This window comes from Mrakia frigida (genome assembly GCF_051309035.1).
Source record: "Mrakia frigida strain ATCC 22029 unplaced genomic scaffold BDY24scaffold_10, whole genome shotgun sequence".
Taxonomy (NCBI): Eukaryota; Fungi; Basidiomycota; class Tremellomycetes; order Cystofilobasidiales; family Mrakiaceae; genus Mrakia; species Mrakia frigida.
The window spans coordinates 213,260-236,647 of record NW_027481271.1 but is presented as its reverse complement, the minus strand read 5'-3'; the positions used below and the strand labels follow the sequence as shown (position 1 = coordinate 236,647).

Genomic DNA, 23,388 nt, shown 5'->3' with positions numbered 1-23,388 from the left:
GTCGTCCCCTCCCGGCCAACCCTGGCCACCGAAGAGGTCCCTCCATCACCTACCGTCGCTCTTCCTCCACCGCTCTCACCTCTCCACCTCTCGCCTCCTCCTCCGCCGCCGCAACTCTGTCTCCAGCACCCTCCGTAGGAGGAGACCTCGCCATGTCAACGTCCGCGTCCAACTCGACGATGACTTCGAACGGGTCGATTCGAGTTCCGAGGAAGATGACGAGTGTCGAGATGGAGAGGGAGTTGTTTTGGCATCCTAGCATGCTGGACGAGGGAGCGGAGAAGCTTGAAGCGATGGAGGAGGAGTGGGGGGTTGAACGTTCGGCGAAGGGCAAGGAGAGGGAGGAAAGGGAGAGACCTGTTGGGATTGGGCTTGGGATTGGAGGAGCGAAGAGGTTGGGGAGTGGGTCGAGTTTGGTGAGGAAGAGTGCTAGTGAAGGAGTTGGGTTGAGGGAGAGGTATCAGGAGGTCGAGAGGACGAGTTCGTTGTACGGCGTGAGTTTTCGACTCGTTTTCGTTCGTCGCGTCCCAATTTCTTTTCTTGCTGACTTTTCTCGTCTTTGTTTCTTGGTACATCTAGTCCACTCCCAACTCTCCTTACGGCTTCATCCACAACCCAACTCCTCCCTCCCTCCACTTCAACGCTCCCTCCTCCGACGCTGGATCCTCCTCCCGTTCGTCCTGGAGGGACTGGTTCGGAGGAGGATCGTCTTCGTCGCGTCGAGCTTCGGAGATCAAGCACTCGGCCGACGTCCTCGAACGAGGAGAAGGAGGAACGGGAGCCTTGCGACCAGGATGGATGAGCAGGAAAGGAAGTCTCCCTCTCCCCTCCCCGAGCTTCTCGTTCGTCTCCTCGGCAGGATCAGGCTCAGGATCGTCCTTCGGAAACGCTCCAGGAGAGATCTGGCCTCCTTCACCTTCCTCGCCGTCGTACTCGCCCAACTCCAACGGAACGTTCGGTCCCAGCAGTCCTCAGCAGACGTACTCACCTTCGTTCCTCCCTCCTGGATCGGATCTTCGACTTCCTCCCCAGGCGGTCACGATTCGACGACCTCTCGTTTCGACATCGGCCAACGCTACCCTCGCTGGGAACGGTCGAACCTCTCCTTCCCCTTCCCTCTCGCAGCAACCTCAGCCGCTTCATCGGGGTCTCAAACCTCTCGAGCTCACACTCCCTCCGAAACCACTCAGGAAGAAGGCGGGAGGACTCTTCTCGAGCAACCGAGCTCCTCTCGCTACCATCGCTGGATCACCTTCGAAGAGGGATCTCGAGGAAGGACGAGGAGCAGGACCTTCTTCCTACGTCGGCGTCGACCAACCAAGGTCGAGGACGAGATCAGCTCCCACGAAAGGAAGCGGGAGCGGGAGCGACGACGACGACGAGAACGCTTCTCCCACCCCGCTCGAAGGCTACCACCTCCAATCTACCCACACGCCCTCCAGCAGCCCCACCCGACTTCGAACTCGATCAGGAGAACCTTCCTTCGCTCTCGCCGTTCATCCTTCCACTCCTCTTCGATACCCTTCCCCTCCCTCGCCTTCGTTGGGAAAGACGTCCGACCTTCCGTCCCATCGACGAACCTACTCCACCGCTACTTCGACTACGTTCTCCCCTTCGAAATCCAAAGGATCCATCTCCTACCGTCCTCACAACCTCAACCTCAACGCCAACTCCACCACCTCAGGCTCGGAAACGGCCGTCGCTCGTCGACAATCCCTCGTCACCTTCCACGACGCGTCGTCCGATCGAACCGCCTTCACCTCCACCCCCAGTAGCTCAGGAGCAGAGCAAGCCTCGAGAGCAGGAGCGGGATCGAACACGCTGTTCAACTCGACGTCGACGACGGCGACGGACCATGGGAACGGAGGAGGACGAGGAGCAACGACGATGGTCAGATCGGCGTCGATGCTTTCGATGCAGTCGGTGTACCAGAGGGTGATGAACGCTCCGAGACACTGGTTGGACGAGGTGTTGCCGAGTCAGTTGATCTTCATGGCGGGTTTTCTTTTGGGCCCTTGGTGAGTCGTCTCTCTCTCTCTCTCTCTCTCTCTCTCTCTCTCTCTCTCTTCTCCTCCGATGCGTCCTTCGACCCTTCCGCTGACTCCCTCTCTCTCCTCCTCTCTTTTCCTTTCCTTCCCCGCAGGTGCTGGATCCTAGGAGGCTGGGGACTCTCTTCCGACGGACGTCTCATCCTCACCCAACTCCAAGGAGCTCGCCCTCGCCACAGCAACCACCGTCAGCTCTCTCCCTCCTCCGAACCTCGATGGGGGTCAGCCTCGGCTCGTCGGTCGTCCTTCAACAGCGAGAGATCCAGCGTCGGTGGGCAGAGATGGCCGGGGTCGTCGTCGAACGACGGAGACGCTCAGCACCAAGGGCAGAAGTGGAGGACGAGGTCGGGGACGAGTGTGAACGGAGGAGGGTCGAGGAAGAAGTGGTTGTTGCCGGTGTTGAGGTCCGAGGGGAGGGACAAGTGGGTGTGGAGGTGTCGGGTCGCTGCTGTGAGTCTGAGCTCTCGCTCTCGTAACTCGTCGTTCGTCGTCGATCTTCGTTTGAGCTGACTTTCTTCCTTCGTTCCCTTCGTTCTCAGATCCTGAGCGGCTGCGTCCTCATCCCTGGACTGGTCCTAGCTGTCGTCTTTGCAGCTCTCTAATCGCCAATCCAATCGCACTCGCCTCGTCTTCTCTCCCTCGTATCGTTCCCTTCCTTCTCCCTTCTCCACTGGACTTTATCCTAGTTTCTGCTGCATCCATCACGTCTTATCATCAGAATCATAACTTATTATACCCTTCCTTTCGTGCATACCTCCTTCCTGATCGGTCGACGGTCTTGTCGAACGCGACGGCTTTCCCTTAGCTCGTCCCTTCCTTTCCTCTTCCTCTCTTTCCTGTCTACTTTTCACTTATCTTGGATACCTACCTTCGCTTTTTGACCCTCTTCTCTTTGCTTCGTTTCTTTTCTATCTTATCACGGACACACACGCACACACACACACTCGTTTCTTATCTCTCGTCTCTCGCTCTCACCCCTCTCACCCTTTTTTTACCCTCTCTCTCTCTCTACTTATGCCACCCACCCACCCGCCCACCCACACTCGCTTCGATTTTACTTATGCTGTCTGTCTGTAATGAATCCTGACTTGCTCGACTTCGCTCGTCCTCTTCGAAAGTGAAAAAAAAAACGATTCGTGTTCGTCAAGTCGCGTCGAGTGATCCATAAAGAAAGGTCATGGCAGAAAGCTGATGAAAGCCGTGCGGAAAAGATATAAGGTGGTACAACCGAGAGGAGAAAAAAAAAAGTCTAGGCTCTAAATAACGAGAAGAACGTGGTACAACCAGGTGGGAGAAGAAGCAAGACCAAAGAGAGAGAGCAAAGAGAGGAAAAGAGAGAACGTGAAACCGCGTGGGCAAGGTTAGAGCAAGTATCGGAATCGCAAGTTCTCGATATCGGTGACGTCGGCGTAGGTGTCGTAAACTGTTTCAAAGAAAAGCAAGAAGGCGGGAAAGTCAGCAACGAACGAGAGAGAGAGAGAGAGAGAGAAAGAAAGAAAGACGAGTGCTGAAAGACTCACCAGGCATCTCCTCTCCTCGAGCCTCCATCTCAGCCATGAGTCGATCCCTCCTCTTGTTCTCTCGGACGTAGTAGACTCGGAGGATACCGAGGAGGAGACACTGGGCGCAAAGCATGGCGAGGCAGACGCCTGAGGGGAAGAGAAAAGGGAGAGTGAGGGTGCTGGTCAGGGAAAGGGTTCATCGTCGAGCGAATCCGAAGTAGATGAAGACTCACTGAATCCAGTCTTGTAGAGAGGAACTTCTCCGGTGAAGAAGGCCTGAGGACCGATGACTGAGAAGGGGAAGGAAGACGAGAGCCGATCAGCACGAGAGGAAAGAAGAAAAGGACGAAGAGAGAAAGAGACGCACTGTTTCCGACACAGTATCCCAAGAAGACGGTTCCAGTGAGGGTGAGTCGCTTGGTGTATCCGGCGGAGTTGACAGTGGGGAGGGAGAAACCAATGACGAGCGAGGCGACGTAGGAACCGATGAGGTAGTTTCCGAAGAGGAGGGCTCCCTTCTGAGATCGAGGAAGAGCGATTTGGAGGATGATACCGAGAGCGGAAGGGCAGAGGTAGGCCATCTGGGTGTAGATTCTTCCACCTCTGAAGGAGAGAAGAGCAGGGGGAGGAAGCGGTGATCAGCGAGATGCGGAGAGACGACGAGAGCTCGAAAGAAGAGGGAGAGGACGAACTTGAGCTTTCGAGCGAGGTAGGTTCCAGAAAGGATGAAGATCATCTGCATGACTCCCGTGGGGACTCCGAGAAGAATGGTGTTGAGAGTTCCGAAACCGTAGGACTGGGTGACGAGCTGAGAGGGAGAAGAAAGGGACGTGACGAGGTCAGCAACGTCGTTCTCATCGACGAGTGAAGAGAAGACAAGAACGAACCTTGATGAAGATAGCGGAACCGTTGACGACCTCGTTAGCGACGACCCAGAGGAAGAGCAAGAGACCCTGAGGATCAATGAAGGGGTTGAAGACCTGCAGAAAGAGAACGGGAAAGGTCAGCGAAGTAATCCGAGACGTCGCATCCGTCTGGGTCTTGCTCACCTCCTTCGCCTGCGACCACTTGAACTGCTTGCCGGCGAGCGAGGTCATGTTGTTTCTGATTCGTCCGACAGCAACCTCTCGTTGCCTGGGAGTAAGGAACCAAGCTTTGGAGGGGGAGATGGCTGTGAGGACGAAGAAAGGGTTCGAGGTCAGCCACTCGTCTTGTCGGAAGGAAGAACGACGCAGCAGAAACTGAGACGTACGCATGACGAAGAAGAGAATGAGACCCCAAAGAACAGTCAAGCATCCAGAGAAGAGGAAGATCCAAGACCACGCGTAGTAGTCCTCTGAAGAAAGGGAGAAGGGGAGGGAAGGCCCGATCAGCGAAGAATTCGTCTCCTCCCCTCCCCGCTTCGGAACTTACTGTACTTGATCTGACCGACTCCGTAAGTGATGAGAGATCCACAAAGGGATCCAAGACCGTTCTGAACGGGAAGAGGAAGAGAAAGAAGGTAAGCCAGGGCAATCTCCTCCTCGACTCGCTCTCTTCCCTTTTTTCCTTCGAAAGCCTCTGAAGAACGATGTAGATAACTCACCATGCTGTACCATACTCCAGCTCGAAAGGGCTGTTCTTCACGCTTCCAGTATGCACCAGTAATCATGAGGAAGGCGGGAGTGATGACGGCCTCGCAGACACTGAAAGAGAGAGAAAGAGAAGGCGGGAGCGGTCAGCGATCGTTTGACGCAACGACGACGACAAAAGGTGAAGACTCACCCAAGGAAAGTCCTGCAGAGAGCAAAATCGGTAAAGTTCCTTCCGTGAGAGGTGACAGCGAGAACCATACCCCAGAGAACGACCTGAAGGAAAGAAGAGGAGGTCGAGTCAGTTTGGACTTGCGGAGGAAGGTGAGAGTTTGAACGTACCATGGTAGGAACATATCGGTTGATGGGTAGCTTCTGGAGCAGATAACTAGAGGGATATTCGGCGACGAGGTATCCGATGTACTTTGAGGGAAAAGAACGAAAAAAGGAAGGGGAAAGAGGTCAGCCTTCGGATCGCGCGTCCCGCCTCTCAGCCTCGACGAAGTCCCCTTCCCCTCCCGTTGCGACCATCGACCCTGTCCTTTGCATACTCACGAAAAGAGAGCCGAGCGTAGAGTACTGAGATCCTTTTAGTCCCAGATCCTTCGAAAGCCCGAAGACTGAAGCGTAGGCGAGGGCAGACTTGTCGATGTACTGGAAGAGCAGAAGAGAAGAGGAGAGCGGAGGGGAGAGAAAGGGAGAAAGAGGAGTCGGAGAGAAAGAGAGAAGGACGAGTGAGAGAGAAGGACGAGTGTGAGAGAGAGAAAGGGAGACGAAACAGGGATAAAAGAGGAAGAGAAGAGACGTGGTCAGCTCGGCCGAGACGTCGTCGAGCTCTAAGCCTTTGCAGCTCCTATTACGCGGTATGGAACTGGTACACACCTGAAGCCAGAACGTCACACACATCACAGGGAGGATGAATCGATCGATTCTGCGAAGAACAGCCTCCTCCTCCTGGACGTCGATGTCGACCTCGACTCCCTCGACGACAACGGTCGCGACCTCCTTGCTTCCTGCTCCCTCGCCGCCGTCAGATTTGGAATCGGGAGAGTAGTCGTGGTCGATAGTAGTAGTAGGTGCCATGGTTGTTGGAGCTGTGAGGTCGCGAGGGAGGAGGAGGAGGAGAGAGAGTCAGCGAAAGGACTCAAGGTCAAAGGGAAGGAGAAACGGGGAGGGCTGAACGTTTGAACTCTGAGCCCTGAAGAGTTGAGAGTTTCAAACGAACGAGGGAAGAAGGGAGAAAGAGGAGGGGTGCTCACGAGAAGAGAGGGTGATGGTTGAGGTGGAAGAAAGGACTGGCTGAGTGTGTCGAAACTTAAGAGCTCGCGCTAACCAAGAGAGAAGGCCGTCCAGATAAGAAGGAGGGCCAATCCTCCTGAAGGCCGCGTTCAAGTGCTTCGCTTCTAGGTGACTTGCCGTTGCTTGGTGCTTTTGGTGGGTAGATCCGAGATAAAACGAAACCTCCAAAACTCCGTTGTTCTGGAAAGATGAGAGGAGGAGAAGGTCGTCGTTGGGAGAGAAAGAGAGAGGGAAAAGAGACCTCCCTTTCGATTTGTCGTCTTTCCCTCCGAGGCTTTCGATGAACTTGCCCTCAACTCTCACCTACCGCCCTCGAGGTGCTTTTGCCGTTCGAACGAGAGTCTTCTCCGGAAGCATGTCATCCTCGTCTAAAGTGAACTTGGAAGGTCCTTCGCCTGAAGCTTCGAGCTCAAAGGGAGGCGATTCCACTAAGCCCAAAGTGTGAGCTCGAGAACCTCCTCCCTTCCCTTCTCTGCTCGACCTCCTGCTGGTTCTTCTTCGAGTTCGTGGGTGACTGACGAAACTGGCTTGTTTTCGCTTCAGAGCTTGCTCTCGATGCAGATCTCTGAAGGTTCGTCTGGCCCAGCTCGAAAGAGAGCCCTTCGACCTCTCGAGCTCACCTCTCACTCTCCCCTCCCTCTCCTCCCTCCCCTCCCTTCTCTGTTTCTGTTTATCAGGCAAAGTGTTCAGGACCTGTCGCTGGAGGAGACAAGTGTGCGAAATGCCTCAAGGCCGGGAAGGAGTGCACGATGGAGGCCCATCGTCGAGGGAGGAAAGTCGGAACGAGGTGAGTGCAGCTTCGCTGCATCACGATCGACCTCCAGCTGAATTTCTGGCGGTTTGCCTGCTACAGACTCTCGGATCCTACGAAGGCTCTCATGCGCATGAAGTCGGCGTTCGAGATTATCACGAACTCCCAGAAGGTCGGGAAGGGAATCGACCTCGACATTCCAGAGGACCTGGCCCTCCTCGCGTCGTCTGCCAGTTCCTCAGCCCTCGTCCTTCCCTCCTCGACCATCTCTCCAGCATCAGTATCCTCCAGCGCTTCACCCTCCGTCCAACATCCTGAAGATTTTCGTCGAAACTCGTCGGCATCAGCCTCAACGTCCGCCAGTCCAGCCTACCACCCTTCGATCGCTCCCCCTCTTCCTCCTGCTCCTCCGAATCACTTCCAGTCTTCACCCGACCCATCGCTGCCTCGTTTCCAACTCCCACCTCCACTATCATCCGGATTGAATCATCCGTCATCGTCTTCCATCCCCGACTACCTCCTTCCTCGCCCAGAACCTCCAGTACCGTCCTTCCACCTCCCCCCGCACCTCCAAGTTCATCAGCCTGCCTACCCTTACTCCCATCCTCATCATCACCACCAACACTACTCGCCAGCACCTCTTCCGCCCTTCCCAGCACAGTTCAAAGACCTTGGTCCTTCGTCCCGCTCCTCTCCATCCCTCGCTTCTCTCTTCGCCATGAAACCGCCGGAGGACGAGAGGGGACACTCGCACGACCTCGATCTATGGAGGCAGGATCCGGTGCAGCTCGGATATCTGACGGAAGCCACTAGTCGAAGCTTGTTCGATCTGTGAGTACGCGTAACAACTCAGCTCGATTCTCGAACGAGAGTTCTGACCTTCCTTTCCTCCTTGTGAACGCGTCGTTATTTCTAGGTTCCACAGCTGCATCAACCCTCGAATCTGCATTCTGGACCAGAATCTACATACCCATGGTAAGTGCGAAATATCTGAGTCCTCACGCTTCGAAGAACGGGATTGGAAGAGAACGATCTGACCACTTTTCCTTTCCACTTTCCAGATTACGTTCGTGGGCGAAGCCAACTCCTCTTCGCCGTCATCTTGAGTGTGGCTCTCAAGTTCTCACCTCACGGGGATCCCGTCACGAGGTCTCGGTGTCTTGCTCTAGCTAGGTTGGTGTTTTTCGAGCCTTCGAGGCGAAGCTTCCGTCGACGCGGCTGACTGTCTTTTTTCTTCGACTCCCGTCCTTCCTTGTTTTGCTTCCGCTTTTCGCTTCCCCTTCAATCAGAGATCAGATCCTAAGGATCATCAGCGACGATGCTGCGAGTGCTGTGGAGAGCGTACAGGCTTTGTGAGCTTTCGTCGTGTCCTCCATTCGTTCTCACGTCGTCGTTCGCTGATCCTTCGCTTCCCCGTTCCAGACTCCTCATGGTCGAGTACAAGGAACCAACAGACGAACAAGCTTATGTGCTGCTAGGCATGGGATGGTGAGTTCAGATCGAGGTCCGGAAGTCAGTTCGACCCTCGTTGATCTCGTTCCTTTCCTCCTCTCGTCCCTTTCCTCTCTTCTTCAGTCGACTCGCCATGGACCTCGACTGTGGCCAAACCCTTCCTCAGCCGGAGATCCTCAACAGGAACCGTCTACGAACTTGGTTCGCTTCGTTCAACGCCGACAGGAGGTTTGGAGGGTGTGGGCAAGGTCGGTTTCAGCTCGTTTCTTGACATCGTTTCTACCAGCCCGCTGGAACTGACGATGTGCTCTTCTTGAATTGCTTAGTTTCTAAGCCTACCATCATGCCCGAGGACGCTACAATCCGAAACAGGTACGCTTTCGTTCCGAACATCGACGAGCGTCTTCTCTTTTGCTGATCTCCCTCCCTCCCTCCTTCTTTCGAACAGCTCGACCTTCCATCGTAATCCCATGGCGACTCCTTACGATGCTCGACTCATCGCTGCCGTCCATCTACGACGTCTGATGTCCAGATACGACATCCTCCTCAAGTCGAACTCGGAGCGTCCGGGAGGACCAAATGATTCGCCACCCATCATCAACCTTCGTGACCTTTTCCTTTCCGTCTCGCACGAGTTGGAAGAGTGAGCATCCTCGTATATTCTTCTGTACCCGAAGAGCGGTGCTGACCTTCATCTCTCATCAGCTGGGGCAAGTTCTGGACGCAAGAGATTCGAAACATGAGTGAGCTTCGTTCCTTCGTTCCGTTCTACGTCCTCTCTTTCCCAACTGACCTTCGTTCTCCTTCTTCTTAGATCCCAATGGAGACACTCTTCAGCTCATCCTTAATCAGGAACACGGGAAGCTTCAGGTTCGTCTCTCGAGTCCTCCCGCCCGCTTCGAGATCTCGACTGAACGGCTCTCTTTCGTTTCGTTCTTTGAAGATCGCTCATCACTGGCTGTTCCAAGCGTTCCGATTTCCAAATCTACACTCGGCTGAGGAGTGGGAGATGGAGAGGAGGGAAGCTTTGGCTGCTTGTCTCGGTGGTTCTTGCAGAGTTTTAAAGGTGAGCGAGGAGTGAGCTTTCCTCACTTTCGTTGATCGCTCTGGCTGACCCTTCCTTTCGCTTCCTTTTTGCAGTTGATGTGCACCGTTCCCAACATTTCTCTCTCTTATAGCCCGTTAGTCTTCCCTTTCGTCCATCCATCTCACCGACTTACTCGTCGCTGACCTTCGCTTCCTTCTTTCTTCGCAGCGATTCGACTCGTTCGTTGCCACTCTCGCCTCTCCATCTCCCGTCGGAACCCCGCTGACAGGCTCTCCTTCTACTCTCAGATCTCTTCTACTCCTACGCAACCTTCTTCCTCCACAAGATGTTCAAGGCGAGGCTCCTCGAGATCCAACTCTTCGACTCCTCCTCCATCTCCTCCATCTTCGACATCATCCGACAAGCCGCCGAGAAACTCGAGAGCGCAACACTCGACTCCTCCCATACCATCGCCCTTCACGCCAATCTGCTCCGATCCCTCCTCACCTTCACTCCTCGAGGCTCACCAGCTCCTCGATCGTCCCCAGGCGCGTCCCTTCCCGCTCCGCCGCCGACCTTCAACCTCGCAACCAACCCCAAGCTCGTCCCCGCCGTCCAACCTCCTTCCAACCTCACCAACGCCGTCTACTTCCCTCCGCCTTCAAACGACCCTCTCCCAGATCAACGTTACGCCCACGGATCGGGTTCGATGTTCCGAGCTCAGTCGGTCGAGGATGGACGAGGCCTCTCGACTCCGACGTCGGCGATGCGAGGAGGAGACGAGATGGAGCAGGAACGAGTAAGGTCGCCCAAGGTTGTTGCTGGACCGGAGGGGGAAGATTGGAGTGAGCTTTGGATGGAGGGAGGGGGTTTCGGGATGTCGTCGGCGGCGAACACGGGAGAGTTGGACTTTGCTTTTTTCGACTTTCATCCCCCCGATTGATAGCTACAGCTAGGAGATGGAGGACCAGGCTTCTATCTGCACTCTCGTATACCCTTGCTACGCGTCTCTGGTCTTGCTTTCTGCTTTTCTTAACGTCGCGACGCGTCTCGGTTTCTCTCTTGATGATTCTTTCGGAACTGCGAGAGAGAAAGTGTAAGAAACGCACATTAATCCTGAGTGATCTATACTCTACTACAACTCTTAACTCTATCCATATCTCTACTGCTGCTGCACAGACCCTCGCACAGCGAACTCAGCCCCCTGCAGCTGCTTCCCGGCCCATCTCTCGTCCTCCTCCCACACCACGGTTCCGTCTCCCTTCAGCACAAGCATCTTGTTCCAAGGCTTGAGATCCCCAGACTGAGCTTTGATCATCTCCTCCTCGATGGCGAGCAGGAACTTCTGAGCGACGCAGGTGTCGAGGGGAGTGAGACGAGTGAGTCGAAGATGCAGGAGGACGAGATCGGTTCCGTGAGCGATGGAGTCTGCGAAGATCGAGAGGAAAAAAAGTCGAGGAATCAGTCTCTGACTCGAGCTATCGAAGCAGGGAAGAGGAGAGAGACCCACCTTTGGCGATGTCGTCCCAGAACTTGGCGAGGTATTGCACTGCGAAGAGGACGAGCAGACGACGCGTCAGTTCGTCGTTCCTCGTCGAGAGAGGGCAGGGAAGGAGAGAAGTTCGACTCACCCTCATATCGTACCACTGGGAATCCCCGTTTCAGCAGATCCCGAGCAAGGAATCGAACGGGCATGTGCACTGAGAAAGGGAGAAAACAGAAACGAGGTCAGTCGACGGAAGACGCGTCTCGATTTGAGTCTTTCGTCGCGAACGAACCTTGACAGTCTCCTAGAATATGTCCCACCAGTTCAGTCAACTCCTCGGGTGTCGCTTCCTTCTCGGGCAGGTAGGTATCGACGAGACGGGCAGCCGCTTCGGGAAGGTAATACCTCTCGACGTCCTGAACGAGCTCAGCCTTCGTCCGAGGAGAGTGAGTGATTCGGTAGAACTTGTTCTGTAGGAAAGCAGTCAAGAAGATGGTCGTAAGCTTCCACCAGGTCGAAAGAGAAGCGACACGAACGGAAAGAGGAACGAAGAACGAACCTCATCCCTCACCCCACCCAAAACCACGCACTCAACTCCCACCGTCCTCAGATCCTCCGCAAACTGCGGTCCCTGCTGATACTCCTCCACCTCCTGAACGAACCCGTCCATATCCTGAATCCCTCGGAAGTAGCTGTACTCGTCCATCCCCTCGATAGCGAACATGATTTTTTCCGTCGAGATCTTCGATGGATCTCGTAGATCGGCGAGAGCGGTGGGCGATTCGGGGTCGAGTCCGACTCTCGAGCAGAGGAGTTTGAACTGAGCGGTATGGGTGGCGTTGGGGATGGGAGGGTTGGTGAGGATGGCATTGGATTGGAGGAAGGCGGTTTTGAAAGGAGCCTGCCGGAGGGAGGGAGGAAAGCATCGAGGCATGAGCTTCGTTTCGAGGGGGGAGAAGGATTGAATCAGGAAAAAGATGAACTCACAGGAGCAGGAGCAAGTCGAGCAGCGTGAAGAAGCATCTGGTGACAGACGTGAGCTCCAGCGGAAAGTCCAGAGATGTCTATCCGCGACGCGTCTCCTCCGAACGAGTGGATGTTGTCTCGAACCCACTGAAGTCAACCCAACCGAAAGCGAGAGAGTCAGTAAATCAGAGCTCTGGTGATGCTCGAAGTAGAGGTAAGAAGGAAAGAAACGAACCTCCAGTCCCAGCCAGCAGTCCTTGAACGCAAAGTTCCCCTTCACAGGCTCAGGCTCCGTCGCCGCCGTCGACAGGAACCCCATCACTCCCACTCGGTACCCAATAAGCACTCGGATCTCTCCGTAGAACTCAGCCATGTGCTGCTGTTGAGAGTAGTGCTGTCCGCTCGTAGATCCTGTTCATTCGAAGCCAACGACGAGAACCGGTCAGTTCGAGTTCTGCGACACGAGACGAAATCAAAGGAAAACGATTCAGAAACTCACCGTACTGCAGGGTTCCACCAAAGTAGAACACACCCACGGGGAGAAGAGGTTGTCCAGCAGAACCGAACTTGTACTTGGAAGGGACGTGGATATCGACGAAGAAGCTGAATGGAGAGGGCAGAGGACGCGTCGATCGAAGAGAGGTCAGCTTTCCCTCTCCTCTGGCTCGTTCCTCTGAGCAAACGGGGTACGTACGGAGAATCGGTAGGAGATCCAAGCCCGTGCACCTGAATGAGATTGGCTGCAAAAACGATCAAAAGGAGAAAGAAAGTGATAAGGCCTCTGCGATCTCCTCCCCCTTCCCCATCCGCCGGCAGTTTCACGAAGAGAGCAGACAGAAGAGCGCAAAAAAAGAGCTCACGCTGCATATTGTAGGACCTTCACCCAGCCCAACAGATCAAAGAGAGACGCGGTGATCAGCTTCGAGAGAGGCGAGGGGGGAAGCACGCTACAAAGAGGCAAGAAAACGGCGACCAAAGAAGCTCACCTTCGAGATTGAGCAGGGTACTTTGCGTCCTTGACGAACTCGTAGGACTCGTCGTACTTGTAGTCTTCCGGTAGAGGCTTGGCGTCCGTCCAACGAGGGACGTCCTCGGCGTAGGGGATGTTGAGGAAGACTTGAGCTCCGTCTGGAAAGCAACGAAGGGAGGGAGGGAGGGATCGGAAAAGGTCAGCTTGCTTCGCTCCTCCTTTTGGAGGAGATTGGCGGCTTCCAGGAACGACGAGAGAACGAACTGTTTGCTCGAGCTACGGAAGACGTAAAAAGAGTTAAAAGGAGGTCAGCTTCCAGCTAAAGGGAGGGCAAGCAGCAGCAGCAGACTCTCACCTCCAGTGACCTTCCCGAACCTCGTCTGCGTCGACACTCGTTCGGACGAAACGAGCTGCTCAGCTACCATCTCGAAGCCGGAATCTTTAGAGGAAGGGAGGAGGACCATGGTTTGAGGAGTTTGTTGTTTTTTCGTTGGGGGGTGCAAAGTGAAAGGGTTGGGGGAGGGAAGGAAGGAAGGAAGGAAAGGAGGTGAGGTCGAACAGGTCGCTCTTCGAGCTGAGAGACCGTCGAGACGGCCTTTCAAGCAGCCAGTACCTTAATTCGTGGTTTATCTACACCGTAATCTGTCAACTTTCCTTCGTTTGAGCCGCGGCGGGGTCAAGATAGGAACGGAGAGGTGTGGGAAAGATATTGGTGGTCGTCGTTGGTTTCGAGGGAACGAGAGGAGGGGCTGAAAACGTCGACGCTCTCTCGGTTGTTGTTTCTTTCCTCGATCTCTCCCTCCCTCTTCTTGCTGCTCTCGTTGTTGAGAGGGAGAGCACGGAGCAGATGGTCGAAGGCGAACAATCCAATCTCAGCTTTCGAACGAGCAAAAGGAAGAGAGGGAGCAAAGGAGTTCATGTAAATATGGAAACATCAAAAAGAGCAGAAGTCGAGGCTCGAAACAAAAGAGAAGAGGTATACTAAGGGAAAAGCAGTAGTGGGGGGTAGGAGTGGGGAAAGTCCAAAAGGCAAAGCAAGCAGATCAAAGCGGGAGAGAAGAAAGATTAAATTCAGCGAGACGAAACTCGAACGGAAAACGAACGAGGCGAAATGCGCAAGGCAGAGAGGTAAAGAGCTACGAGTAAGCGAAAAAGGGGAGAGAGTTGCGTGCGTAAAGAGCCGAAGAACGAGGTAAGAGGATGCGCGGAGATGGATAGGAGAGGGGGGGTATGGTGTTGAGGCGTGGGGGTTCCCGAAAGGGAAGAGGAGAGGAGAGAGAGAGACGCGTCGACGCTAGCGAAGGGTTTTTACTGGAGTTGAAGGTAGTTGGAGGGGACGATTCCAGTCGTTCCGTCGGCTTTGCGGGCTTGCCACCATTTTCCTGTAAGGGGTGGGGGCGAAAATCGAGGGCGTCAGCGAAGGGAAGAGGGTGAAGGAAGGAAGGAAGGAGGGAAAGGACGACGAGACGCACCAGAGTTGTCCGAGATGTCGAGGAGCTCTCCCTTGGTGAAGGACATCTCTTGAGGATCGTCGGCGGATGCTTGGTCTGGTAGAAAAAACGACGAAGAAAGGAAGGAAGATGATCAGCTCAGCTCGACAGTTCGCACGACGCGTCGTTCGACAGAAGACTCCCTCGAGCGCCCTCTCTCTCTGCCGCAATCTCAACCTCCTCAACCTCTCTTCAGAACCAGCTCGTAAAAGTTTTACTCACAAGCGTACATCGCCTTCGCCTTCATCCCGTACGCGTCCACTCCTCCTCCAGCTCCTCCCTCTCCCCTCTCGACATCTCCGTTCCCTCCCGACCCACTCATCAACCCTTCCTTCCCAGCCTCCCCGTTGTTCCCTCCTCCGTTCAACTTCACCTGACTTCCATTCCCAGGAGGGTAGTACCCCGCTCCTCCTCCGGTCGATCCACCCATGTTGGATCCCAACCCCGAGTGAGATCGACTAGGGTTGATCTCTGCGATGCTGGAAGTTCGTCCTCCTCCTTGACGATGGGACGACTGGTTCTGCGACGATCCTGAAGGAGGGAGGGACTTGGAGCCGGAGGGGTGGGTGAGGGTCGCGTGGGAGAAGGAGTTGAGGAGGTGCGAGAGGAGAGTGGGTTTCTCCGAGGTCAGGAAGAGGAGCCAGACGACCTGGAGGTGGTGGGAGAAGGTGTGAAGTAAGAAAGAAATAAAAGTCGTAGGGGAAGTCAGTAAAGCGAGTGAGGGCGGAAGGTCGAGGGCATCTCGGAGGGAAGGAAGGGAGGAGAGGGGGACGAACGTCAACGATGGCGAGGATCAACCACCCAGCTCCAGCAGCTTGCTGAGCCTTGATGATACCAAAGACGTTGTTCGCTCTGTTCGTTGCAGAGGAGACGAGAGGGGGAAAGATCAGCTCGGAAATGAGAGACGAGACGAAAGCCAAGGGAGGAGGACGACGACGACGCACCCTTGAACTGCGAAGACGAGAGCCACGGCTCCGAACGTGCAGAGTTGAAGCTGGTACAACGGCAGCGAGTCGGTAGCGATTCCGATGAAGAATCCAGCCATCACTCCGAACTGAAGGAAGATGCCGAACCACTGTCGAAGAAGACAACAAAAGCGAGAGAGAGAGATGATGAGCTCGAGGAAGAACGAGGAGGAGCGAGATTGGTTTCGAGCGAAAAGAGACTCACAGAAGTACCGAACAGGTTTCCTGTCGTCTGAGCTTCCCCGACACACATCGAGAGGAAGGCTACGAACCATCCGATGATAGCGAGGACCCATGTGAGGAGGAGAACGTAGTGAGAATAGAAGGGGTCTGGGAAGGGGAGAGAGGGAGGGAGGGACACGAGAGAACAAAGGTCAGCAACAAACTCGACTCTGGAAGGACAGATAGATCATACGAGAAGTGTGGTAGGAGGTAAGGATGCGCCCAACAAGGGTCGTAGGAAAGGAAGGAAGCAAGATCTTCGAGCCTCGGACGACGTTGATGTTGAGCTCGCTTCCTTCGCTTCCCCTCTCTCCCTTGCCTCGGCCGCTCCCGCACCCAACAATCCACTCCTCTCCTCTGCAGCATCACCTGCCTCGGTGTATAGGTACGAGACGGGTAAAGGAGCTAAGAGGGACGTGAAAAGTATGCCGAGGAAAGTGGGGAGGGAGGGAGAGAGAGCGACAGAGTTTGACGTCCCGCCTTCTTTTCCCTTCCCTCTGGGGGTGACACTCCAGAACATCCAGAGCTCAGACAAGAGCATCCAGCAATCCTCTCGGACTCATCCAGCAAACGAGTTAACAAAGCTCGTGAGAGCTCGATGGAAGCTGGAAGCTGTCCAGCTTTAGGACCTCGTTCTCTCCCTTCCTTCCCCTGGACCTTCCTCCCTCTTGAAGCTCATCCCTCGTCGTCGGAAAAGCTTCGAAAGGAGCAGCTCGAAAAGAGAGCTCCCTCGTATACGTAACGCTCAAGCTGAAATGTTAATGAAACGAGAGAAGGGAACTCACAGAGGTTTAATCCTCCTCTGCTGCCGGCCATGACGTGCGGGAGAGGGAAGGGAAGGGAAGGAAGAGAGGGAGAGGAGGAGGAGGAGAACTGGGGTGGCGAGATTCTACGAGAAGATTTTGTTTTCCTTCTTGCTGCTCGGTTTGGAGAGAGTTGTACGAGAGAGAGAGAGAGTCGCTAGGACTGGGAGAGGTGAAGAGGTGGGGAGGAGGGAGGGAGGGAGGGAGAGAAAGTCGAAGTTGGGAGGAGAGAGAGCAGAGCTCGACGCGAACCTGCACTGCTCCCTTTTCCTTCGAATTCCGACCTCGGCGAGCTTCCCTTAACCTCGACAAGCTCCAGTAATTCTTTTTTTTCGTTGGCTGACCTTGACTTGACTTGGAGAGAGCTTGCTTTGTTTTTCGTTGGAAGAGAAAAGATAAAAAGGGAGGAGATGGAAGGATCTCAGCCTAAAGAGAGAGGGGAAGGGAGGACGACCTGATGACCTTCAAGCTCCCTCCCTCCTCTCCTTCTCCTCCCTTCCTCTCCTTTTCCCTTCAAACCACCATCTACGAACCCACTCAGAAGTCCAAACCAACCCAAACCAAGAACAAAAGTCTTTCAGAACTTTTCCATCGTACGTTTCCCCTTCGTTCTTCCTCCTCCTGATCCCTCCCTCCCACGGAAGACGGAAGCCAAAAGCTGACATCTCTCTCGCCCTTCCTTTCTTCTTAAAGAGCATGGTCAACTTTACGACCGAACAGATCAGAGCCTTGATGGACAAACCTACCAACGTGAGTGTCTTCTCTCCTTTCCTCGTCGTTGCTCACGAGTGGTGGAGTCGAGTCGAACGACCACCCCATCTCTTCCTCCCCTCCTTCCTCCCCTCCGTTCACCAGCAGGATCGCATATACTGAAAAACCCCTCTCTTCCGTTCGTTCCATCTTCCTTAGATCAGGAACATGTCCGTCATCGCTCACGGTTCGTTCAGTCGTCCACTTCTCCATCACCACCCTCCCTCCTCCCTCTTTGCCCTTCCGTCCATCTCCGCGTACTGACCTTCTTTCTACTTCCCAGTCGACCATGGGAAATCTACCCTCACTGACTCTCTCCTCGCCAAAGCTGGAATCATCGCTGGATCCAAGGCTGGAGACGTTCGAGCGACCGACACGAGGGACGACGAGAAGGAGCGAGGCATCACCATAAAGAGCACTGTGAGTTTGACTAGCTGCTGTTTCGTTTTCTGTTTGGTCGATCCTTCTTCGAGCTGATTGATCCCTTTTTGAACTGGTGCATGTACAGGCGATCAGCATGTGTACGTCGTCGCTCTTGTTCTCCACTCGTCTTTTTCTCGTTCTCGAAAGCTGACCTCCCTTCTTCCCTTCACTCGACTCGAATCGGTTCAAGACTTCGAGCTCGATCAGGACAACGTTGATCTCGTCAAGCAGAAGACGGACGGTCTTGCTTTCCTCATCAACTTGATCGGTTCGTTCCCTTCAATCAACGAAGACGCGCTCGATCTGACGCTCGTTTTTTTTTCTTCTCTTCGCAGACTCCCCTGGTCACGTCGACTTCTCCTCCGAGGTCACAGCTGCTCTTCGAGTCACCGATGGAGCTCTCGTCGTTGTTGATACTATCGAAGGTGAGTTCGCAGATCCCAGAGAAGGGTGGAACTAGCGAGGGCAGAGACGAGACGAGACGAGACGAGACGAGACGAGACGAGAATCCGACGCGACTGACCTTGCCTTCTCGCCTCCCTCCTTCCTTCCTCCTCAGGGTCCTGTGTCCAAACTGAGACCGTCCTGAGACAAGCTCTCACCGAAAGGATTCGTCCCGTCCTCATCATCAACAAGGTCGATCGAGCTCTCCTCGAGCTTCAAGTCGGAAAGGAGGATCTCTACCAGTCCTTCTCCAGGACCATCGAGTCCGTCAACGTTATCATCGCTACCTGTTCGTCCTCTCTCTTTCTCTCCTCACCTTCGAAGCTCTTCCTTCGAACGAAAGCTCTCCTACTGACCCTCGTTTTTCGCCTCTGCTCTTTGATTTCAGACCACGACGACGCGTTGGGAGACGTTCAAGTCCACGCCGAGAAGGGAACCGTCGCTTTCGGATCAGGTCTTCACGGGTGGGCGTTCACCCTCAATCAGTTCGCCGGGAGGTACGCTAAGAAGTTTGGAGTCAAGAGGGATACGTTGATGAACAAGCTTTGGGGAGAGAGTGAGTGATTTTCGGGGTCTTCCCTTTCGTTCCCTTTTCCCCGCCCCCTCCCCTTCTCGACGCTGTGGTTCTGACGACGTCTCTCTCGCTTCGGTGGTTCCAGACTACTTCAACCCCAAGACCAAGAAGTGGACGACCAAGTCGACGACGGACGATGGAACGGAGCTGTGAGTCTTAGAAAATCGTGCCGTTCGATCCGACCTTGGAGTTTGGGCTAAATCTTCGTTTTCCTTTGTTCGTTGTAGGGAGAGAGCCTTTAACATGTTCTGCTTGGATCCCATCTTCAAGATCTTCGCTGTAGTTACGGATTTCAAGAAGGAAGAGATGATGGTTCGTTCTTCGTCTCTGCCTCGTCTTCTCTTCGCCCTCCCTTCCTCCTCTCGCTGACTCTTTGTCTGGCTTTTGCTCGTTCCCAGACCATGCTCGAGAAGCTCGACGTCAAGCTAACCTCGGAAGAGAAGGAACTCGTCGGGAAACCTCTTCTCAAGGTCGTCATGAGGAAGTGAGTTTCGTCTCTTCAAAACAGTTCCAGAACGAGGACGCGTCTCGGTCAAGGCTGACCTTTCGCTCCTCGTCGCTCACAGGTTCCTCCCCGCTGGAGACTCCCTCCTCGAGATGATCGTTATCAACCTGCCATCTCCTGCTACCGCTCAAAAGTACAGGGTCGAGACTCTCTGTGAGTCTGATTCGAACGAACGAAGGAGGAGAGGAGAGGAGAGGAGAGGGGAGATCGAAAACGACGAAGCTGACCTTCTTACCCGTTCGACCTCTCGTTTGTTCAGACGAAGGACCCATGGACGACGAATCTGCGATCGGAATTCGAGACTGTGATCCGGCTGGACCTTTGATGCTCTACGTCTCGAAGATGGTTCCTACTTCGGACAAGGTGAGCGGAGGAAGTCGGATGGAGGGACGGTCGACGGAGCTGACTTCGAGCTTGCTTCTTGGTTCGTTCTGATCTTCAGGGACGATTCTACGCTTTCGGACGAGTCTTCTCTGGAACTGTTCGAGCTGGACCCAAGATCCGAATTCAGGGGTGAGTTGAGATAAACCTCGTTTTCGACGCACAAACGAAGGAAGAAGATTGACCTTCGACTCTCCGGCCTTCCTTCTCAGACCCAACTACGTTCCCGGAGCGAAGACCGATCTCTTCGTCAAGAGCGTTCAGAGAACTGTTCTCATGATGGGTGAGTCTACTCCTTTCGTGTATTCGTTCGAGAGAAACACAAGGAGACTGACGAGCCTTCGCTTCGTTCAGGTCGAAACGTCGAGCCGATCGAGGACTGCCCTGCTGGGTGAGTTCCTTCCGCTCCGCTTCCCTTCTTGTTCTTCTTCGCTGACTTGTCTTTCTATCCTCAACAGAAACATCTGTGGTCTCGTCGGAGTGGATCAGTTCTTGCTCAAGTCGGGGACGCTGACTTCCTCCGAGACGGTGAGCATTCGTCTCGACGCAACGAAAGAGGCCTCGAACTGACTGTCTTCGTGCTTCTTCCTTCCTCAGGCTCACAACATGAAGGTCATGAAGTTCTCGGTATCTCCCGTCGTCCAAGTCGCCGTCGAGGTCAAGAACGCCAACGATCTTCCCAAGCTCGTCGAGGGTCTCGTGAGTTTCGACTTCTCAGTCGACGCGTCTCTCTCTCTCTCTCTCGCCCTCGACTGACCCTCCCTTCTCTTCCTGCATCTGCAGAAACGACTCTCCAAGTCCGATCCCTGCGTTCTCACCTGGATCTCTGATACTGGAGAGCACATCATCGCCGGAGCCGGAGAGCTTCATCTCGAAATCTGCCTCAAGGATCTCGAGGAGGATCACGCTGGAGTGCCGCTCAAGAAGTCCGATCCCGTCGTCGGATACATGGAGACCGTCACGGCCGAGTCGTCGATGGTTGCGCTCTCGAAGTCTCAGAACAAGGTGAGTAGGAGACTTTTCTTGGGATAGGCGCTCGACGAAGAGAAGAAACGAGACGACCGAGACGTGTGAACGAGCTGACGAGCTTCCCTCTTTTTCTTCTTTCAGCACAACCGACTCTATATGAAAGCCGAACCTCTTGGAGAGCAAGTCTCTCTCGAGATCGAGAGCGGGAAGATCAACCCTCGAGACGACTTCAAGGGTGAGTTCAATTCAAAGGCTCGACGACGCGTCTCTTTTTTTTCCTTTCCCTCTCTCCGGTTCGCTGACTCGGACCTCTTTCCTTCCTTCCCAGTTCGAGCAAGGATTCTCGCCGACGAGCATGGATGGGACGTTACCGATGCAAGGAAGATTTGGTGCTTCGGACCTGTGAGTTCGAGCCACCGAAGAACATCGATCGAAGGAAGAGGGACTTGAACGAAGCTCGACCGCTCACTGACTTCGTTTTTTCTCGCCGTTTTCAAAAGGATCAAACGGGACCCAACGTTCTAGTGGTTAGTTCTGAATTTTCTTGTGTCGAAGAGAAGGAGAAGAAGAACCAAGCTGACCGTCGCCTTTCGTCCCTCCCTCCGTTTCCTCCTCGTCCTCTCACCTCCTCCTAGGATGTCACCAAGGGTCTGCAGTTCATTTCGGAGATCAAGGACTCGATGGTTTCTGGCTTCCAGTGGCTTACCAAAGAAGGACCGGTGGCGGAAGAGCCGATGAGAGGGATTCGGTGAGTTGAGGGCGGGCGGGAGGGAGGGAGGAGGGCTCTCAGCGGGTTTACGAGCTGCTCTTATCATACTGAGCTGCTTTCTTCTCTTCACTCGCTCTTCCTAGGTTCAATTTCATTGACTGCACGTGAGTGTCTCCGTTTTGTCTCCTTTTGAGAGCGAGACAGTCTATCTTGCTGACGCGTTTCACGCCTCTCGTTCGTTCGTTCAACAGGGTGAGTCTTTTCTTCCTCGACCTTATCGCAGAGTTTTCGACTATGACTGATATACCTTGGCCGCTTTGAAAACCTTTCAGCTTCACGCCGACTCCATTCATCGAGGGTGAGCTCGTTTCCTTTCGTCCCAACGCGTCGTCGTTCGTCGCTCCTTCGACAGAGACTGACTCTCTCTCGCTCGTCTGCTCCTTCCCCTTTAGCTCTGGTCAAATCCTTCCTCCGACTCGACGAGTCTGCTACGCCGCAACTCTCCTTGCTCAGCCGACTCTCCAAGAACCAGGTTCGTTCATTCCAAGACGCGTCGTTGCTTTTCTCCTTCCGTCGAGCTTTGCTGACCGTCGTCCCTTCTCCCTTTCCTTCCCAGTCTACGTCGTCGAGATTCAATGTCCTGAGAGTGCCCAAGGTGGGGTCTACTCCTGCCTCAACGTCCGACGAGGTCAGGTCTTCGCGTCGGATCAAAGATTGGGAACTGTGAGTGGAAACGAACTCGAAGCTATCTCTCGCTCTTACGCTGACTTCTCCCCTTTTCTTCCCGAACGAACAGCCCATGTTCACCATGAAGGTGAGCGGATCCTTCTCGTCTCCATCCGTTCGTCGAGCAAGTTGCTGACTTGGCTTTCTTTCTTTCCTTCAGGCCTACCTCCCCGTCGCTGAGTCCTTCGGGTTCAACTCTGCTCTCGTACGTACCCTCGCCTCCTCTGATCGATTCGTCGATGACTGACTTGTTTGATTTCTTACCGCATCGCAGAGAGAGGCTACTGGAGGTCAAGCTTTCCCTCAAGGTCAGCACCACGTCGAGCGCCTCGACTTCGAACATCCCCCGAAACGGGTCGCTGACTTTCGCTCCCTTTCGTTTCGAACTGCCCATCAGCCGTCTTCGATCACTGGGAGGCGTAAGTGTACTTTTCTCTGGAGATGGGGCCGCGGAGTTCGTTCGGAGGAAGGGAGCGACGACGTCAACTCGGCAACTCCGTCGTCTATCCTCTCTTTTGCAGTCCTTCTAAACTCGAGCTTTTCTTGTTCGACTCCAGACTGAGTGGATCTACTCTCGACAAGGGCTCGAAGGCCGAAGGTACGCTCGATCCTTCGTTCACCGACTCGTCCCTCTTCCTCCTTCCCTCGACTGACCTCTTGCTTCCTTCGCTCTTCGTCGTTCCCCAGCCATCGCTCTCAAGATCCGATCCAGAAAGGGACTCAAGCCTGAGGTGAGTTCCCTCCTTCTCGTTCAAACGCTTTCGTCTCGTTCGTTACCACCAAACTGACTCTGCCGTTTTTCCTTTGTCGTTCGAAGATCCCGGGACTCGACAACTGGTACGGAACCTCCTCTTCATCCATCCATCCGAAACGATTGCTGACCTCCTTTTCTTTGGTTCTGCAGGCTTGACAAGCTCTAGAGTTCTTCGAACGCTGGAAAAGGAGGGAGGGGAGAGACGCGTCGAGCAAGCATCTTTTTCGTTGTTGGTCCGCTTTCGGTTCATTTAACGATTTCATTCACGATTCTCAAACCTCACTCGTCGGCGAGGTCTGCTCCGCGTTTCAGTTGCATCGATCTCTGAGACCTCGAGCGGGCGGCCAGGCAGAAAAGCAGACGACGAGTTGCTCTGACGACCCGACGCGGTACTCCCATCAAACGAGGAAACCCAAGGGAGAAGCAGCCCGATCTCATGAACCAAACAAACTAAATCGAAGCATCTAGTGCCACTGACTAAGCCTTGAGTCTGTCGAAGGTCGAACGGAAGGTCAGAAAGAGGAAGGAAGAAAGAGAGCGACGCGTCGGGATCACTGAAGTTGACGTGCGCATTCCGTCGTTAAGCGTCAGGTAGTAGGTT

General features: G+C 54.4%; 6 protein-coding genes across 6 annotated transcripts; 3 read left to right on the top strand and 3 right to left on the bottom strand.

Moving 5' to 3' along the window:
- The first annotated feature begins 13 nt into the window (after positions 1–13).
- On the top strand, positions 14–2,076 carry BDY24DRAFT_16763 (uncharacterized protein). The gene has a single exon (XM_076636220.1). The coding sequence runs from the start codon at positions 153–155 to the stop codon at positions 1,773–1,775; it is 1,623 nt and encodes a 540-aa protein (XP_076497919.1). The 5' UTR covers positions 14–152; the 3' UTR covers positions 1,776–2,076.
- A 1,089-nt stretch (positions 2,077–3,165) lies between these two features.
- Positions 3,166–6,628, bottom strand: BDY24DRAFT_384457 (major facilitator superfamily domain-containing protein). The gene is made up of 15 exons (XM_076639815.1): positions 6,381–6,628; positions 6,004–6,215; positions 5,677–5,775; positions 5,464–5,544; positions 5,315–5,397; positions 5,136–5,235; positions 4,964–5,024; positions 4,803–4,886; positions 4,600–4,721; positions 4,438–4,530; positions 4,243–4,358; positions 3,918–4,153; positions 3,784–3,840; positions 3,569–3,697; positions 3,166–3,471 (listed from the first exon to the last, which is right to left on the bottom strand). The coding sequence occupies exons 2-15, from the start codon at positions 6,202–6,204 to the stop codon at positions 3,410–3,412; spliced, it is 1,524 nt and encodes a 507-aa protein (XP_076497918.1). The 5' UTR covers positions 6,205–6,215; positions 6,381–6,628; the 3' UTR covers positions 3,166–3,409.
- A 70-nt stretch (positions 6,629–6,698) lies between these two features.
- Positions 6,699–10,730, top strand: BDY24DRAFT_384452 (Zn(II)2Cys6 transcription factor; the record flags this gene model as incomplete). Its single annotated transcript, XM_076639814.1, has 17 exons — positions 6,699–6,861; positions 6,964–6,991; positions 7,098–7,207; positions 7,274–8,002; positions 8,088–8,146; positions 8,233–8,344; positions 8,461–8,523; positions 8,594–8,659; positions 8,747–8,871; positions 8,950–8,995; positions 9,072–9,266; positions 9,329–9,366; positions 9,438–9,493; positions 9,567–9,689; positions 9,764–9,804; positions 9,879–9,889; positions 9,959–10,730. Coding segments are annotated over 17 exons (2,600 nt in total), but the record flags the coding sequence as incomplete, so codon positions are not given.
- Positions 10,731–10,806: 76 nt separating this feature from the next.
- BDY24DRAFT_384451 (Alpha/Beta hydrolase protein) lies at positions 10,807–13,839 on the bottom strand. The gene is made up of 13 exons (XM_076639813.1): positions 13,428–13,839; positions 13,337–13,348; positions 13,089–13,230; positions 12,963–12,979; positions 12,797–12,842; positions 12,602–12,705; positions 12,338–12,513; positions 12,124–12,249; positions 11,696–12,037; positions 11,429–11,606; positions 11,282–11,350; positions 11,161–11,199; positions 10,807–11,078 (listed from the first exon to the last, which is right to left on the bottom strand). The coding sequence occupies exons 1-13, from the start codon at positions 13,534–13,536 to the stop codon at positions 10,813–10,815; spliced, it is 1,626 nt and encodes a 541-aa protein (XP_076497916.1). The 5' UTR covers positions 13,537–13,839; the 3' UTR covers positions 10,807–10,812.
- Positions 13,840–13,969: 130 nt separating this feature from the next.
- Positions 13,970–16,799, bottom strand: SHO1 (osmosensor SHO1). The gene is made up of 7 exons (XM_076639812.1): positions 16,535–16,799; positions 15,733–15,857; positions 15,507–15,637; positions 15,339–15,414; positions 14,785–15,211; positions 14,545–14,619; positions 13,970–14,454 (listed from the first exon to the last, which is right to left on the bottom strand). Exons 1-7 carry the CDS (start codon positions 16,563–16,565, stop codon positions 14,381–14,383), a joined length of 939 nt encoding a protein of 312 aa, XP_076497915.1. The 5' UTR covers positions 16,566–16,799; the 3' UTR covers positions 13,970–14,380.
- A 161-nt stretch (positions 16,800–16,960) lies between these two features.
- BDY24DRAFT_440223 (elongation factor 2) lies at positions 16,961–23,057 on the top strand. The gene is made up of 36 exons (XM_076644501.1): positions 16,961–17,145; positions 17,246–17,302; positions 17,462–17,489; positions 17,586–17,722; positions 17,811–17,823; positions 17,916–17,993; positions 18,061–18,150; positions 18,285–18,458; positions 18,558–18,725; positions 18,829–18,892; positions 18,971–19,055; positions 19,142–19,227; positions 19,310–19,401; positions 19,508–19,611; positions 19,691–19,761; positions 19,842–19,912; positions 19,984–20,020; positions 20,088–20,157; positions 20,227–20,328; positions 20,413–20,634; positions 20,740–20,833; positions 20,927–21,000; positions 21,099–21,125; positions 21,234–21,346; positions 21,451–21,472; positions 21,640–21,665; positions 21,760–21,839; positions 21,924–22,030; positions 22,104–22,121; positions 22,194–22,238; positions 22,308–22,341; positions 22,431–22,452; positions 22,591–22,631; positions 22,721–22,764; positions 22,851–22,870; positions 22,938–23,057. The coding sequence occupies exons 2-36, from the start codon at positions 17,249–17,251 to the stop codon at positions 22,951–22,953; spliced, it is 2,529 nt and encodes an 842-aa protein (XP_076497914.1). The 5' UTR covers positions 16,961–17,145; positions 17,246–17,248; the 3' UTR covers positions 22,954–23,057.
- The last annotated feature ends 331 nt before the right edge of the window (positions 23,058–23,388 follow it).

Excerpts from the sequence above, each read along its gene's own strand:
- BDY24DRAFT_384457 (XM_076639815.1), bottom strand. The coding sequence starts at position 6,204 with ATGGCACCTACTACTACTATCGACCACGACTACTCTCCCGATTCCAAA. Across the intron at positions 4,154-4,242 it reads TACCTCGCTCGAAAGCTCAA|AGGTGGAAGAATCTACACCC; the intron begins GTTCGTCCTCTC and ends TCTCTCCTTCAG. Across the intron at positions 3,698-3,783 it reads TCTCTACAAGACTGGATTCA|GCGTCTGCCTCGCCATGCTT; the intron begins GTGAGTCTTCAT and ends TCTTCCCCTCAG.
- BDY24DRAFT_440223 (XM_076644501.1), top strand. The coding sequence starts at position 17,249 with ATGGTCAACTTTACGACCGAACAGATCAGAGCCTTGATGGACAAACCT. Across the intron at positions 20,329-20,412 it reads CCAAGCTCGTCGAGGGTCTC|AAACGACTCTCCAAGTCCGA; the intron begins GTGAGTTTCGAC and ends CTGCATCTGCAG. Across the intron at positions 21,126-21,233 it reads CGGGACCCAACGTTCTAGTG|GATGTCACCAAGGGTCTGCA; the intron begins GTTAGTTCTGAA and ends ACCTCCTCCTAG.
- BDY24DRAFT_16763 (XM_076636220.1), top strand. The coding sequence starts at position 153 with ATGTCAACGTCCGCGTCCAACTCGACGATGACTTCGAACGGGTCGATT.
- BDY24DRAFT_384451 (XM_076639813.1), bottom strand. The coding sequence starts at position 13,536 with ATGGTCCTCCTCCCTTCCTCTAAAGATTCCGGCTTCGAGATGGTAGCT. Across the intron at positions 12,514-12,601 it reads TGGTGGAACCCTGCAGTACG|GATCTACGAGCGGACAGCAC; the intron begins GTGAGTTTCTGA and ends TCGAATGAACAG. Across the intron at positions 11,351-11,428 it reads TATTCTAGGAGACTGTCAAG|TGCACATGCCCGTTCGATTC; the intron begins GTTCGTTCGCGA and ends TCCCTTTCTCAG.
- SHO1 (XM_076639812.1), bottom strand. The coding sequence starts at position 16,565 with ATGGCCGGCAGCAGAGGAGGATTAAACCTCT. Across the intron at positions 15,638-15,732 it reads GAAACCTGTTCGGTACTTCT|TGGTTCGGCATCTTCCTTCA; the intron begins GTGAGTCTCTTT and ends CTTCTTCGACAG. Across the intron at positions 15,212-15,338 it reads TGATCCTCGCCATCGTTGAC|GTCGTCTGGCTCCTCTTCCT; the intron begins GTTCGTCCCCCT and ends CACCACCTCCAG.